The 16,666-nt window shown below is 36.2% G+C and overlaps 2 protein-coding genes across 5 annotated transcripts; both read right to left on the bottom strand.

The window, feature by feature from the left end:
• Window positions 1–4,132: 4,132 nt before the first annotated feature.
• Window positions 4,133–7,699, bottom strand: LOC126788000 (GATA transcription factor 11-like). Its single transcript, XM_050513944.1, has 3 exons — window positions 7,596–7,699; window positions 6,570–6,758; window positions 4,133–5,119 (listed from the first exon to the last, which is right to left on the bottom strand). Exons 1-3 carry the CDS (start codon window positions 7,638–7,640, stop codon window positions 4,430–4,432), a joined length of 924 nt encoding a protein of 307 aa, XP_050369901.1. The 5' UTR covers window positions 7,641–7,699; the 3' UTR covers window positions 4,133–4,429.
• Window positions 7,700–9,855: 2,156 nt separating this feature from the next.
• LOC126786131 (protein-tyrosine sulfotransferase) lies at window positions 9,856–16,309 on the bottom strand. Of its 4 annotated transcripts, none has more exons than XM_050511858.1 (13): window positions 16,035–16,309; window positions 15,697–15,771; window positions 15,399–15,576; window positions 15,239–15,310; window positions 14,134–14,422; window positions 13,856–13,996; window positions 12,114–12,218; window positions 11,843–11,993; window positions 11,505–11,554; window positions 11,361–11,429; window positions 11,149–11,268; window positions 10,634–10,768; window positions 9,856–10,106 (listed from the first exon to the last, which is right to left on the bottom strand). In XM_050511858.1, exons 2-13 carry the CDS (start codon window positions 15,743–15,745, stop codon window positions 9,969–9,971), a joined length of 1,497 nt encoding a protein of 498 aa, XP_050367815.1. In that variant the 5' UTR covers window positions 15,746–15,771; window positions 16,035–16,309; the 3' UTR covers window positions 9,856–9,968. The 4 variants fall into 4 exon arrangements, with proteins under 4 accessions (XP_050367815.1, XP_050367813.1, XP_050367814.1 ...); XM_050511856.1 differs by having other exon boundaries at window positions 9,857–10,111; window positions 16,035–16,306; XM_050511857.1 differs by having other exon boundaries at window positions 9,857–10,111; window positions 15,697–15,768; window positions 16,035–16,306.
• Between the last annotated feature and the right edge of the window lie 357 nt (window positions 16,310–16,666).

Genomic DNA, 16,666 nt, shown 5'->3' with positions numbered 1-16,666 from the left:
GGTCCACGAATCTCTGTCGTGGTAGGTGAGCTCACTGAGCCGCGGACGGATTGGGTGACACGTGTAGGGGTGGATGGGTTTGGGGTGATGGGTGAATTAAGTAAAAATGGTGGGGGTAGAAGAGGAAAAGGGCATGGCAACCACCCCGACAATAATTTGCGACGCATCGTTTCAGATGGGATAGTGCCGTGGGTCTGGGGCTACCTGAACCCAAAGAATGTCGAGCACCCCGAGTCTTATTGTGAATACAACTCAAAATCATAAGCTGATAAAACTCGGAACTTATGTACAAGGGAGTAGGGTTAGCACTCTTTAACAAGAATGAGTCAATGAACTAATCTTTGATCGCTTATACTTAAGTTGAGACAGCCCCATTTTGAGATATATATCGTTATTGTTCTGTAAGACATTCTGTATTTTTCTAGACCCGTAATGATTCACATGTTGTTGCTATCAATGCTATGTTGCTTTAGTCACAGTAACTCCATAGTCACAGTAACTACACATTAAGGCTTAATTACGCTCTATAACTCGTTGGTGAGGTTTTTAATACGAAGTTTTAACAACCGCATATCGTCATTTTCATTGTTTAAATGTTAGTTTCGCGTTAGTAGATCACGTCCAATAAAAGTCAGTCAAATTAATATAATTTCATGTTCATTCTAATCGGCAATGGAGATTTGAATTACTAGCCAAAAATGTGTGATTGATTGCTTGGAACAATACCCTCCTCGTATCTTTTGCATATAGAATTTTATTACTTGGTGTAAAAGTGAACTTCAAGGCAAATTTTTTTTTTGGTCCCTTGAATGATAAAACATGTGTAAATGTGGTCCAAAACACGAGAGAATGCTAAAGTTTTAGGGTGCATAATCTAGGGGGAAAACTCTGTCACACGAACTAGTGAAATAGAGAGATTTTTTTTTTTGAAAGGAAAGGAGAGATTTTTATTTCAATAAGACAGTGAAATACAGATAGTGATTTGGTTAAATTTGGATGGTTGAGTCTTGAGGAGTTGAGGGTGGTGACCATTTTCATCAAGTGGTGAACTGGTTGGTGATGGAGATGGAGGTAGTTAGCTAGCTAAGTATGGACCATTTACATAGTTTCGTATGCTGGTGAAGATAAAAAGCGGAACACGAAATGACCAAAACTCTAACGAATCAAACCAAGCATCCTATCAAATCGAATGAATGGTCGTAAGATAGATGCAAGTGAAGTGCGAGCAGCTACCTCCAAACATTCATTTAGTTCTACAGCCATGTTTTTTTTTTAACTAGCAAGTAAACGAAACTCTCGGTTTTGTATATATAAGAGTCTTTTGATGTAAACAACTCACGCTCACCATCCTTTTCGATCGATGTAAACTAATTTTTTGTTTTAAGTAATATAACCGGGTACATAAGCAGGTATCAGTAACTTCAACATTCAAAATAATAGTCGTCACTTTCCATTGTCAAAGTCGAAAGCGTATAACTTCATTCTAAATAACTAAAACAATGCAAGTCACAATTGATGTCAATTTGAGTATTTTTAGCAGTCGAATCTAATCATGTTCTCCCTTATCCATTTCCCTGTTTTTCAATTGATCACACATTCGCGATGTTGAGCCTCTTAACTTATAGCAGGTATCAAGTTCAATATAAAAAAGAAAACAGAAATCAAGCAAGGCAATCACTTTTATTAACACTATGTTAACGCTAGTAGATAAAGCCACTGGTATTTTTTTTAGAAGACACGGGAAACAGTTTATTAAAGCAGACTCGGGTGCAAAATAACAGTCAATTACAAGAAGCCAACCACATATTAGAAATAACTACAGTTTGTTGAAAGGGAATTATCAAATTAATCATGTATATTAGGTCTTTGCATGTATTTTCGGCTCCCCAAATTTTGCATTGAACATTTGTTAAGAGAGCTAGTTTCTCTGAACAGGGAGGTCTTTAATGTATCCGGATATAAGATGAGATCTCCAACTTGGTATTACGTTGTCAAAGACCATATTACCAGGTAAGCAAATTTGGTATTCACGACTTATTTAATCATATACTAGTGGAACATAAGTTTTTTTTTTAATTTTTTTATGGGATATTTAGTTTTACACCCATTTCTTACAGATGTTTTTAAAATAAACCCACATATTATTTAATTCTAATTTTCTCTCAAATATTGTCAATTAAGTTTATAAATTTTCTTTCGTTTTAATAAGAATTACATAGGTTGTCACTATTTAAATATGATTAGTCAACTATAGTGAATTAAATTCTCTTTTAAATACCTAATTGTAGATTGCTAAAATTATAGAAATTCTGTTTACAATTTTAATTTAAATTAAGGTAGATAATTAATGTAATACTTATGTTTTGGTAATTTAAATTATCTATCTTAAAAGTAACTTTTTAAAGAGGAAACTTGAAAATTGGTATGTTGTTATTTGCGACACAATTTGTCTATATTCATTCATCTCTTTATAACCTAACATAAAGGTAGAAGTTAAACATTGTTAACCTGCTTAATAGGTACGAGACAATCTAGTTAATATATATCTCTTTTAATTTCAATCTAAAGATTATGATCATTTTCTTGACATAGATAAATTTTATATTGTACCTCTTATCGAGGAAAACATGCATATATATAATTTTAATATACCTATGCTTCTCGTCCCAAAAAACAATATTATACCTCTTACAATGGATTTATGTTATACTATATCTAAAATGAAGAAAATAAAATGTCATTCAAGAACAAAGATGTGTACGTACCTCACGATAAGAATTTCTCATATAATCTTCGTTTTACTAGCTCCTATTACTTAAAAACAAGAATTGAAACTTTACAAAATTGGATAGATTGATGGAAAAAACAACAACAAAGAGATACGAAAAACTTGCAAAACTATATAGCTCAGTGATGAGTATATATATAGATTGAACTCATTGAAGTTAGTAATATGAATTTAAAACAAAGACACAATTATGGACGAAATTCATTAATTCTATATTCAAATGGATGTAAAAACATAAAAGTAAGGAAATAATTTAATATAAATTTTTATGTATCAGAAGGGTAGATCAAACATTTATAAAATGAATAAATATTGATAATAAAAGATTTTGGGTATAGATTGAAAGAAAAATTGGGTGTGGATGTATTTTAAAGAGGGAGCTTCAATATTGGGCTTATATCTAATTTTCTGTTTTTTTATTGAGGGGGAGGTGAAACATAAGTTGAGATCATATACGACTGAAACAAATTTGGCCACTGCCTCCATGCTTGTTTGTTTGTCGGACTTTCTTTATATCGTTTTCTTAAAGGTTAAATCTCTCAACCTTTAATATCTACATTTATTTTTCTCTGTTGCTATCAATTTTGATTTGGTCTCACTCAAATCTTTGAAACAAATATGAATACTAATTAACGTTGCTTTCGCTTGTGTAAGGAGGAATTAGACCCCTTCAGCTTTCTGTCAATGGAGTTGAACACTTCGGATAAATTTGGTTTAGTTGCGTAGTTTAGCCCATTACCGAAACTATAGCCATGTTAGTTTGGGCCTTAGTTTAAGACGACCTTCTGTGTTCTTTTCATTGTCTGATCTTTTCTACAGAATTTGTTTTTTTTGCATAGTCATATTTCATATTTGTGACAATTCATCAAACATCTTACACGATTAGACTTAAATTTGTGAGTTCTTATCTCTCAATCACTAGAGTTCTTGTTTGAGTTGTTTTTCAGACATCTGCAGACTTCTTTCCTCGCCGGTTTTGTTGAGCACTTCCGACTTGCTGGATGAACTCCACCGTTCAATGGCGGAGAGGGATCAGCGTAGGAGATCTCGAGAGGTGTCGCTATAACCAAATGATTTAGCTTCTTAGAATGGTAGACATGGTTGTTAGTGCATCAATCAATTCAACTCAACTTAATAATGCGCACATGCAGCAGCTGCTTTGTATCATGAGACGTCAAGTTACATCAAAACTGGTTACATTAGCTGAGGACAGTATTGAGCCAGATATGCTTTCGTCTTTCTATTGAAAAGACATCACCTATCTTCAACTGAACAGATCCACATCCAGTACAGCTTGGTCACCTAATAGGGGGAAGTCCATGTGAAGCTGGCTTGATACCAACTCATACAATTTGACCAAATCTGCTCTGAAAATACATTAATAAAAAAAAGAAAACATCCCAAAGTTTCAGGTCCTTCAATCACAGACTTCTCTTCAGTTCTACATCCTAAACATCTCTTATTCTATCAATGTACATAAAGAACTTATAAATGAAATTATAATAGAATAGAATTGAAAAAAACAGAGACAAAGAGAGGGTCTCCAAGGTGTCTAAGCTAAGACGACTGTTCTAATTTTCAAACAAGGAACAAGACACTAACACTACAAGATTATACTGGGCTGATATCAAAATATTCACACTAGCTCCCTTGGCATCCCTTACTTCTCAACTCTATAACCTTCTTGTGGGAGTTTGAATGCACTGCTGGAACGAACGTAGGACTTGCTGCAGGGCGGTACTCGGGAAAGAGCCGGCCAGACCTGTAACGAACCCCACATGCGTTGCAGAGGGTCTTTGGACCAAGAGGACCTTCCCTCCACTGTGGGGTCTTTGTAACTGCACAATGTGTGCATCTTTTAGTCTCACGACTATCCCCCGGTTCCATGCAACTTTTGGTCTCACTAATCTCACATGTTTCCTGAAATGAGGGGTTCTTTTTCCTTTGTCTTCTCTTATCAGGATTCAACATCTCGTCAGTCAGAAAGGTCTCAAAACGATAAAAATTGTCAGAGATGGAGGACTTGGGCGAGGCACAAGGGAACGTGAACCGGTGACTGAAATTAGCAGGGCGTGCACGCCTGCATTGTGTGCGCTTCTTCTTCACTGGGTTGACAAAACTGGGTTCAGAGGATCTGATGCTGATGAAAGGCTCCAAGGGTCTCAGGTGTTGAGCCGAGCCAGAACTTTGGCTTTCACTCTGGCTTTTTAGTACAGAGACTGGACTATGGGTTGGAATCAGGTGCATGTGCTTTTGATCAAAACAATCATGGCTTTGGAGACTGCTTCTGCCAGCGTTGGTTATAGCAGTAACACCCGAGGTACCTTCATACTGTCAGCAAATAAAGGAGCTTAGAATGAAATATAAGAAAGTGATGAAGGATCCTATGTTGCATTTATCCCAAAAATTCTTCGAGTTTAATTGAAAATCAAATGTCTTTAGAAAACAAAGAACACACAGAATTAGTGCCTTTGAAGAAATAGTTATGAGGTATCTGATCATTCTCAAGCATTATGTCATTTACTACAATATGCTCTTTCACAGCATTTGCATTGAGATCACAAACATTTATCAAAACCTTTGAGCCATTATCCAGAGTTAGAGTGTTCTAATGATTAATCAAACTTGTGGTAAGTATCACATGCTTCAAAGCAATAAAAAACCCTATCAGTCCACTTATTTCTAGAGTTCACGAAAAAAGAGTAAAAATGCACACGCACAATTAGCAGGGTAATCTGTATATGGCGTACATACCTGATGGCTGTCTAATTCACCATAACACCCTGTACTGTTCTACGACAAATGAATGCCAACTAAACATATAGATTTCAGTAAGAGACTCTACGGTCCTCTGTCAGATTTTACAAAAAAAGAAAAAAAAACTCTTCAGTTCACCCCTTGAGTTTGAAAAGAGTATCTGGTTGACTGGTTCTCAAGATATTAAAACTGATTCTACGTTTTGTCAAAGAATGTCACCTACATACCAGAAATAAACACTTAGGATTTTCCACGGATTAACCTAGTGCTACTTAGTATCATAAAAATCTCCCGGAAAAACAAGTATTGGAGTCCACAAAATTGCTCTTCAGAAATTCAGAATGGCTAAGCTACTACCCAGAACATGTGTCAGCAGTATCTAAATAGGTGTTTCAAGGCACTTTTATATCATCAGAACACCTTATAGCTTACATGTCAAGATCATGTTCAACTTGCTTAGACGAAGCAATTTTAGATGTAGAAAGTAGAATTACATGAGTAGACCTGAAAGCTCAACTACTAGTAGGAAACCTATATTATGAACGTCTAATGTGCAGAGGTATATCCTATTCAACGTACAAATGTAGGCTGTAGGCTGACTCAAGGGCCACTAGCATTCTTCAACACTTTGTCTGAAACTAGTAATGCATACTTTTGCACCCACCAAGAACAAAACGCCAACACCATAATTTAATCACAGAGTTCCTTCCTAATCACCATGTTGATAATCACATTTCAGAGCCAGAAAATAAACAATTACAATGGAAAAAAATAACTTGAAACCAATTGTAGGACTCAAACACAGTAAAAATAGTTAGTGAAAAAAGAACACTTTGCGGGTCCTATTTCAAAGTAGATGCGATTTGACAATAATGTCCATTATCTCTTTTCAAACCTATTTTCACTTTTCACACAATAGTAATATAGTATCATCCAATATATTACCTAGTGGCAAAACATACATCCTATAAACACAATAACACAATTGCTCTTGTATACTTGTGATGAAACATAACAAACTCACCGAAGTTGAAAGGTACTGGAAACTTGACTCATAGTAAGGCTCAAGACGCTGGAGTTGAGTCCTCCAATCCTCGTCGTTGGCATCAATGTCCTCCATGGGGAAATCAAGTGCCTTAATGGTATCGACATCACAAAAGTGCTCCAACAGTTGATTAATGTTATCATCCAAAGGCAAAGCATCCATATTACTCTGTTTCCAAAGACAGTGGTATTACAGAGGCAAAAGGGCAACAAAGAAAACAGTTAAGAAAACTCTTCAGGATATGAAGCAAAGACAAAACAACACGGGGAGTCAAATATACAGTTTGAAAAACAATGCAAAACCCAAAAAGATAGGAGGAGTAATCACAGTAGGAAATTAAAAAGGAAAACTTATCTGCTGGGATTGGATTAGTGACGTGAAATAATCACTTAACAAAGTGGGTTATGTATAAAACGCGGGTTTCATTCATAAATTCATAAGGGATAACGTTTTCCCCCCTTAATCCCCATTGGTTAAAAATCGTCATAAAAATTGAAAGTTACCCAAAATAGGAATCTGAATATTCCCATCATCATCTAATCTCAAACATCAATGTTGAAAATTTGAAATGAACCACAAAAACGGCCCACTTCCTTTACCGCGCTCCTTAAGTAAACTCCACAACGTCGTCGTTTTACCACCGTAAAAATAACGAAACTGCTAAAAACGCTTAAAAAGAAAAACTGTTGTGGGTGAGAAAAAGCTAAAAAAAAAACCCCAGAAATTGAGAAAACGGTGACAAACCCAGAAAAATTGAACCACATTACAGCACATTCAAGCAGTTGAATATTCCAATTGGACTGAAATTACCTTTCAGCATCACAATTTTCTTTGTAGGAACAACAATTTTTCATTTTTCGGCGAAACCCCCGATAACATAACAAATGCAACAAGCGAATGTGAGAAATTGTTGAACCAAAACAAAATAATCCACCACATTTCATAAAAAGGGGGGAAATGAAAGGAGAACAGGGAGAGGGAGGGAGGGAGGGAGGGGGGTCGGACCTCGCGCTTCGGGAGCTTGGTGACGTCAGAAGAGACGGCCGTCATTGTCGTGGTCAGAAGTGAGAGAAGGTGGAGGAGCTGGAGAGGAGCAAGTAGGAGGAGGATGGCTGTCTGTGGCGTTTGTCTGAGATTGAAAGATTTTAGGTTTTCAATTCTCTTTTTCTCTCTCAGTGGGGAGTTGGGTTCGTGTGCGGAGATGTTCAAGGTGGGGAGTCAGTTACTTGTGTGTGATTCAGATTCAGAAATACTGGATCGCTTGTGATTCAGTCAACGTTCCGCAACGTGCCTACTTTATTAATTTTCTTTTTTTGTTTGTTTAATATAATGTTTTGAAAGTTTAAGAATGTGCATTGAATTAATTTCCTTAACTTTTGACGTGATTCAAATTAAGAATGTGCTATTCTTTTGTTTGCGTACGTTAAGTTTCCATAAGAAACGTTCGAAATTGCTTCAGTTTCTTGTACTCGCACTTGTGTTACTTTGCTCATAGTGTTAATAGAAAACCGACACTTTTGAAGCAACGTAAACCATGTGAATGCACTACATATATGCGCATAAATTCTTTGGGGGTTAGTTGGCCTAGAACGTCACCGTTCAAGGGGCGGATTCAATCGTTTTCTTGGTCACTCCAAGATACGAAACACCTGGAGATGTTAAATTCAAAGTTCAATTCAATTTTACTCCTCAAACTTGCACATGTAAATGATAAATGAGAAAGGAAAAAAAAAGAAGAAGAGGAGGAGGAGATGACAAGGTCAATTATTAAGTAGCGTCGGTGGTTATGATACGGATTCAAAATGTGGGTGATGAGAGAGACCATTGTCTCACATGTGGGCCTCATTACTTTATTATCCTCCCATTCTCACTTCCACCGACGATCATTGGCCAACATTCTTTTTTTCATTTCATTTCTTTCTTTCTTTCTTCCATTTTATTCTTTTTTCTTTCTTTGGTCAGATTTATTTAGAGGAACAAAACTCAAATCTTGTTCTAGAAAAAACAATAATTTTCTGAATCTTCGATTGGATCTTTGTTTTTAGATTCTTATGGAGGGTATCTTTGTTTCCAGTGGTTTCCTACTCTTAATGTTCAAATTTGATTCCTTTTTTTTTTCTGTATTCCAATCAAAGTGTCAATTAATTGTGTTAGGTTGTTAAACTCATTGGAATTATTCTTCAATGCAATTTTATAAATATGTCCTACAACATGACCTACCTAAACAGCTCAAATGTCTCATAATTACAAGAGAGTGACCGCAACGTGAAGTTTGTTTTAAAATAAATTAATTTAATAGTGAAATTTCCGCAAGTTTTTTTGGAGAAAAACTTTTTATGAACAAAAGCCTCTAAGACAACTAACGTTTACAATATCAAAGAGAGTCTAGACTCTTGAAGCCCCTTATAGGAACTATATCGTTCTAATACAAAGGAGAATCACAATATATAGCATCATGAAATTTCCTTAAGTTGGAGCAATCAGTTGAATGTTTTTGATAGAAGCAGATGTATGTATTGAGGGAATGAGACACATGGCTATGAACCCAAACCAGGCTGTAGAAGCAAAAGAGAGGACTTGTCCTAAATGCTATGTCTACGGAGATGGGACATCATCTCCTCTAAATCCTATGAAGACCTCATCGTCCTTTATCTCCGATCTTGTTCAAATATTGACACCTTGGAGAAAATACTTCAAGTGTGTTCAAAAGCGTAGAAAATCACACATACAAGTCTATTTGCAGGCACCAGCGAACTGTTTCACACTTTGTTTTTTTTTTTTTGGCTGAAAATAAAAGAGAAAAAAGAAAAAGTTCCAGACCATTTCTCCATTCTCATCATCATTTATAGTATCAAGACCCTCACTACCTTAAGATAGATGAATCAGACAGCTAGGTAAGGACATTCATCTGTGCAGAAAAGTAAGAAGAAATGACCAAACTAAGAGGTTGACACTAGAGAGAAATTGTCAGTGCATGTCTGCATGTAGACGAGACAACAAATCAGCTCGATCAAAATGAAGATCTAACAGTAGAAAATGTTGCTGTGCAATGAACCCATCTTCAAACCTTTCATGTCTGGAGAGTGAGAAGTTCAGGATCAGATTGAAAACATGAGGTAGGGTTCACAAAGAGAAACTTAATGCAAAACCTGTAGCCCCCTTTCTTTAGTGGGTTTTCAATCAGAACTTTACTTGATCTATGGGGTTCAGCATCAAATATAGCAAGATAAACTGAAATGCTCTTGGGCAACACTCAGACAGATATTTGTGTGAAACAAAACGAGCCGCAGATGAAACTAACTAAAGTCGGTTCATTCTATATTTTCCAAACAATTTTAAGGCATGTGGTCATACAATTATGGATGATACAATTATAATTTAATTTTTGATGTTCTTCTTCGTGCATTGGCAAAAACAAAGAAGGCCGAAAGGATTAAAACAAGAGTCACGCCTACTGCGACCACTTTCCAAAACGTTATCCCAGTGCCATATGAACTTTGCAACATCCTCTCCCATCTGTCCTGCAGTCAAAATACATTTTAATGAAAAGAATTAACTCCTGCTGCAACCACCAGTTGGTATGTGAAAAAGGCTACATTACTTCTCACTAAAAAGCAAGAAGATAAATCACCTAAGTTTTGAAACATGTCAAGTGATGTGACAAAAGCACACAGATAAGTAAGATGTGCTCGATGAATTGATCATCGTATGTGCATAGTGTACATTAGTACAGTAATACCACATTTCAAAATAAATAAAAGACTAAAAAATCATGCATTTAGAACTCATTTCAACTACCCAGAGGTAGTTTTCTTCTTTTTTACTATTATATATCCATACAAGAAAGACTCAACTTCTTTAGCCTCAAAGTAGTAGCCAAGGCAGAGGCATTTTCAGTTCCCTGGCCAAATTTTGAAGAAAAAAAAACATAATTTAAAAAAAAAATCCTAGTTACTCGTATATGTATAAATTGAAAGACAATCATAAACAACACGACTAGTCTACAACAAATCAATTGTCAAGCCTTGAATAAAGAGACTTACTGAGCTACCAAAAGTTTGCAGTGTATGCTTGTGCTGCTTTGCAAAGATATCCTTCGCATATTTGTATAGCTCCAAATCAAGGTGATTAAGTTGCTTTATCTGCTCGAGAACGACTTCAGAAACCTGAAGGCGTGCCTGTAAAAAATTGAATGTCAGAATGTCAAAGAGAACTAGGGAAGACAGAAATTTACGGCAAAAGAAGCTAATTACAATTACTCAAAACTGCAGCACGTGTAAATGTGTAATTGCTATAATGGCAGGTCACAAAGCAACTAGAAAAAATGGGGAAAAAAAGGCAATATGATATTTATGTATTTTAAACTAAAAGCTTCAGACTATGTTCTAGTCTTCTAAAAATAGTGTGCGTCTATACAAATTAGAGAACAAGCGCAATGCAAAAAAAAATAAAACATTTGGTGGAAAGAGAAACAAATCATTTTCAGCATCACATATAATTTGCAAACCATCATAGATGGAAACAGCTAGTCTAGATAATTTGAAAAATTTGGGGCTACCTCCTTCGTGAAGTTTGCCGGGGCGATCCTCTTCAAAGATGAGATACGCCTGCGTGTCTGGGCCTTCCTCAAACTAGAAATGCATTCTCCGTAAGCTCCCATGAGGTCTCCCACAGTCATCTAACATTGCAGAGAGAATCAAAGTCAGCATCTATAAGTGCAAAACAGATATACTCTCCTCATGACTCATGTCAATATGCAAGATGGCTTACATTTTCTTTCACAGCTCCACCAGTTTCAGTTGAAGCAATCTCACTTTCCTTTCCATCTGGGGTACTGTTCTGTCATATACAGAAAAGGTTCAGTAGGCTACTATCAAGTATTTCAGTTGTTAAACATGGGCGCTTGCTGATTACCTGAAGATCATCATTATTGGGCTTGGAATCTGATAGTGGGTAGCTCTGTTCTGTAGCACAAATAGAATAATGAGATAAAGCCCAAATTCAATTCCCAGAATCAGACGAACCAATAACTAACAAAAGAAATGAAAATCAATGACATGACATGTTACCCAAAGTCCTATCCAGCATGAATAACGGTAATGCTAATAGATTTAAGTCTAAAGCATCACATATTTATAAGTTTAAGTGCATGTCTTACATTTATTGTGTTGTGTAGCAATGAACTCTATTTGATTGAATGCAATAGTCTCCTGACAAAGGTCAGATAAATGAAAGTCACACACAGCACTAACCAGATTTACTGCTAGCAGCATTACTCTCCCCACTAGAATTTGATCCTCTCAACTGTGAAATCACCTGGGAACCAACAACATTTGCAAACATTGTTGCAGATTCTCTGTGCTCCTCTGTGAGACCAACATATAACATATCGTCCAACCTCTTCTGCAAGATTTACAAATCTCTATCATAAACGTACAACATAAGATGGAAATGAAGATGAAACGAGAAAAAGTATTAGCAAAGAAAATAATATGGATAATTATTGAGACTTGGTTTTATTACCTTAGCAACTTGAAGGACATGGTCACCAAGATTCTTATACTTCTGTACGCAATGGCGCACTTCATGTGAATCGGCTTGATAGGAGTTGTTAGTCAATCCTGCTACCTTTTAAATTAAAAATGTCAATCAGATGCATAATGTTACAGAAATACCACTCTAATACGAAACTAACAGACTAATTTTAAATTTTAAATCAATTATATAGCCCATTGGTGAACCCACATCTGTTAATTATTGAAGAAAATCCAATACTGACCAAATATAATTTTCTCTAAGGAACTTAATGAAAACTATAATGGTAGTTTAACCACAACCAAGAATAGACTGTATCTGCTAATACTTAAAAGTCTGTCCGACAAAAAGAAGTATAAGAAGATCTTCTAAGCAAGGTTCTTCCTGAACGAACTATGCTAAAGTTAAAACAAATAGCTTGCAGCATCTGCATTCACTATTATGAGCTGGCACCCAGGACAACCAGATAATATACACTAAAAGACTTATATGTTCTAATGATAAACCATATCACAAGAAGTAAGCAGGCCTTACTTTTCCCTCCATGAATAGGCATTAAAATGTCATTTCATAAGCTCTACTCCTATAGTAACATGTTTGGAGGACAAACCATGTAGAATTTGTTATGCAATCCTGTATCAACTTCCCACCCAGGAATTAGTTTGCTTTTGCATATTGTGTAGAATAGATGTTTGGTTGCAACTGATCACTTTGATTCCAAACAACTGCAACTGACATATGTCAAACATATATCCCAATTGCAAGAAAAGACCAAACCAAAATGAAAAGGTCACTGGTTGGGGACTACTCCCATTTAACATTACAAAAACAATGAAAACCTACTGGAACATAAGAAAACATAACAAAAGAGCTAGACATTGATAAATAATATAATCTCAAGAAACAAGCGTCCTTAATAAGCATGCAATGGATTTTCTCAGTAACACACCACCCATCAATGATAAATCAACCTATTATATATATCATAATACGCTATACCCGTCCTGTCCTGACCTGCTAACTTAATTTCCAAACTACAATATTTTCAAGTTCCGAAGTCTCATACATACTAAAGAAAAGGATATTGATGACTAATGTCACCAGTGATCTCCTCATCCCAACACAGTATAATGTGCAAGATGAAAGTCCACAGCCATCACTAAAACTGAAATAACATCCAATATTGTGACTTTTTTTGTAGTGGGTCAATTCTCTAATTAGTGTGGAAGGGGCATTTTCCGATTTGTCTCCCAAATATCATCTATTTTGTCAAACTTTCAGGATTTGAGAATTCTAAAATGTTTCAAATGCTTTTATCAGCTTCATTTGGTAATGAATTCAGCTGATGTTGGCTGGTATAGCTACTCCTTGCATCATAGGCTTCATAGCTCTATAGTGTTTACAGGCTGTTAGTTACAACGGAAAAATTTCCCCATACAATAAGACTTTGTCATACGGTTCAAGGAGATATCTTCTTCACATGGAAGTTATATAGGCTGATTTTTCAAACATTGCACCAAAACTTAACTTCATTCGGTTGGTCAACATTTTAAAAGAAAATTCAACCAACAATCTCCATTCATGGCCGCGAGGATTTCAAGATTACCATAATAACAGAACCATCAGGTATTGGATCAAAGTTTTCTAACATTTTGGTAGGCCAGCCAAGAAATGAACTGAATATATAAGAAGCAGTAAAGATTTGCTAGAGGTCTCAAGGACTGAACTACCTGGAATGTTGCACCATTGTGAACAATATCTTGAGCTATAGGGTGATTGATGTATTCAAGTAATGGCATCACAACTTCCTCCATGTTGTATGGATCATCACTCTGAACTTCAAACGTGCCACTAAGTTTTCGATCTTCTCTCTGTCAGAAACATCAATATTAATAATCATGGAGTAATACTGCAGCAATAAATAAAAGATATGTTTTTGTTAGAAATATCATGATTTTCAACGATCTTGAAGGTTAACTGAGCCCAAGTAGCTGAGAGAAAAACATACCCGAGCAAAAAGGTCTTCCCTCATCCATGGAACCAAATATTTCCATGGCCAAATGTCCAATGTGCTTACTCCTTTAGTCTTTGACCGCATACGTCTTGCCATTTGAGTTGCAGAAGTTAAGTTGGGATGCACCAAAAACCTAGCAGCTACCTCTACCGAAAATTCATAAGAACTGAAAACACGGTCCACTGGATTCCTAAGAATTGTCACTACTGAAGTTCTCTCTGTTGGAAGTTTTGACATCATGCTATAATCATCATGTGTAACCAGCAACCTGCATTGCTTTTTTCTGCACCAAGTATATATTAACACCGATTAACAATGCTAACTTGAAATAGGGGATACACACATAGACCAAACGGTGGTGATGTACACCCAAGCCTTAGGCTGTTTCAGGCAGCAAAAACATTTTAATAGTAAGCTATGGGGCATTATCTATCTCTGTTTAATTATATGAGTTATTTCCTTTACTTGTTGGGCAACCACTTGTCTGTGAAGCTAAAGTTAAGGAATGTGTGCATCCCAACCTGCATCTTGACAGGCAACGAAAGGCAGGAGGTAAGAGAAAAACATACAGGTCCAACCCTCCCAGAACATCCACTCTGAAACCAGGGAGCAGGTAGGAAATGGGATAGCATGTCTCAGACCCAAAACCTCTCCCACTCAATGCTAAGATACTATGCAAGGGAACACTCAATTCCAAAAGCTTAGATTGTTACATTATGGGAAGACAAAGTTCATCAGCCTAATAATACTAATAAGTTGACTTTGGAATAAGAATATTGCAATATAGCATTGTTGATAATTATTCCCTTCTCCTCAGCAAGTGGATCAACTTATACCGTATCAGTGAAGCTGAAATTTCAAGACAGAAATTATATTCACGCGAAACTTCCTCTCAGCGTTTCTTGAAATCAATTAGACAACTTAATTTTCATACGCACTTGTAAATTCAATAGCTCAATTAGACATCAAATCAAGTTCCATAATTGTTTGCTACTAGAAAACTATTGAAACTCTGGTAGTTACAAATTCGGAGAAACACTAGGTGCAAGTAGCCAGACAGGAAGTCAAAATAAACAATATTGAGAAGATGAGTTGTTACCTTGGGTCAAATCGCAGCTTATCATAAGATCGAGGACACTCCAAAGAGCTATAATACAACTTTCTCAAGAAACTGAAAGTGAAGACACAGCCAGATTGATCAATACGAGCTTTCACAATGCTAGTTACAAACCTTTAGGACGACATAATAATTTCATTACCAGTGAAAATATGTGCGGCCTCCAGTTCTGGGGATGTGAAGGAAAAACAGCAAATCCCTCAGTGTGTGTTTATCATCTTTAACTTCTTGTTCAAGTGACGAGAAGGCCCATCTTCTAACAACTCCTTCACAATGCCCATAATCATTCTTTAACGGCGAGGCATTCACCAATACATAAGCTGTAGATAAATTATAACAACCACAATATCACCAGCCTACCCAACATAACTCGTAATTTTCCAATAACTCAAACTAATTCTAAAAAAAAATACAACACATATCTACACGACTACACATACCGAATCCGAGAAGCAACAGCAGGAAGGAGAGTTTGAGAGTAGGATCCATACACCCTCTTCCTACTCCAACAGCTGCTAAACCCATAAAAGCAAAAAACAACAATCAGGCAAGTTTGTCTATCTTAAAACCAAATGTAAACTCGATGAACACACAAAATGGATGGAGTCACAAAAAACATGCCCAGTTCTAATTGGTTCTTTAAACAAAAACAGATTCGGATGAAATAGTCAAACTTTGTGGAAGAGGCATAAGAATCCACAAAACCCAAAAGACAAGAAATTTGGAAACCAAAGAAAGGGAACAGGAATCGAGATATGGGGGTTGAGAAGAAACCAACCAGTTTCGAAATTGAGGGCGTTGTGTTCATAAACGGGGGTGTTGGGAGTGTAGCAGACACAGCGAGGAAGACGATGAATACAAAAGGTCCCACCTTTCAAGACTCGTTAGTGTTTCAATACTTGGTGAGGAAACCAAACATGGCCTTTTGGGTGTTGGAAGGGTTTGACCGTAGTTTTTTGTGAGAGGAAGATGATCTGAGTTGAGTTGAGTTGAGTTGAGCCTGTGTTTGTGTGCTGAAAGCGTTGGAATGGGAAACTTGAGTCACTTCCCAATATAGGGAATGGTCCTGAAGCGCACTCTGTTTTTTAGAGGCAAATTCGTCAAACTAGGGAGTTAAAAGGCTTGTAATTTTGGACTTGTACGTCTCTTTTTGTCGAATCGGGCTTATGTGAATTCATTTTAATCGGGTTTTCTGATTATCTAGTCGGAAGTAATCACATGATTCATTTTTGATATTGAAGTGCAATTTGATAAAATTAAATAAAAATATATAGTAACCGAACATATTTACTCATGACGGAAATGAGTATGATTTATTAGTATGTCGAAATTTGGAGGTATAACTAATGACGGAATTGAGTATGATTTATTAGTGTTTTGAAATTTGGAGGTTTATCCGATGGTGGAATT

This window comes from Argentina anserina, chromosome 3 (genome assembly GCF_933775445.1).
Source record: "Argentina anserina chromosome 3, drPotAnse1.1, whole genome shotgun sequence".
Classification (NCBI taxonomy): domain Eukaryota; kingdom Viridiplantae; phylum Streptophyta; class Magnoliopsida; order Rosales; family Rosaceae; genus Argentina; species Argentina anserina.
The sequence above is the reverse complement of the archived record's forward strand: the minus strand, read 5'-3'. Positions and strand labels throughout refer to the sequence as shown.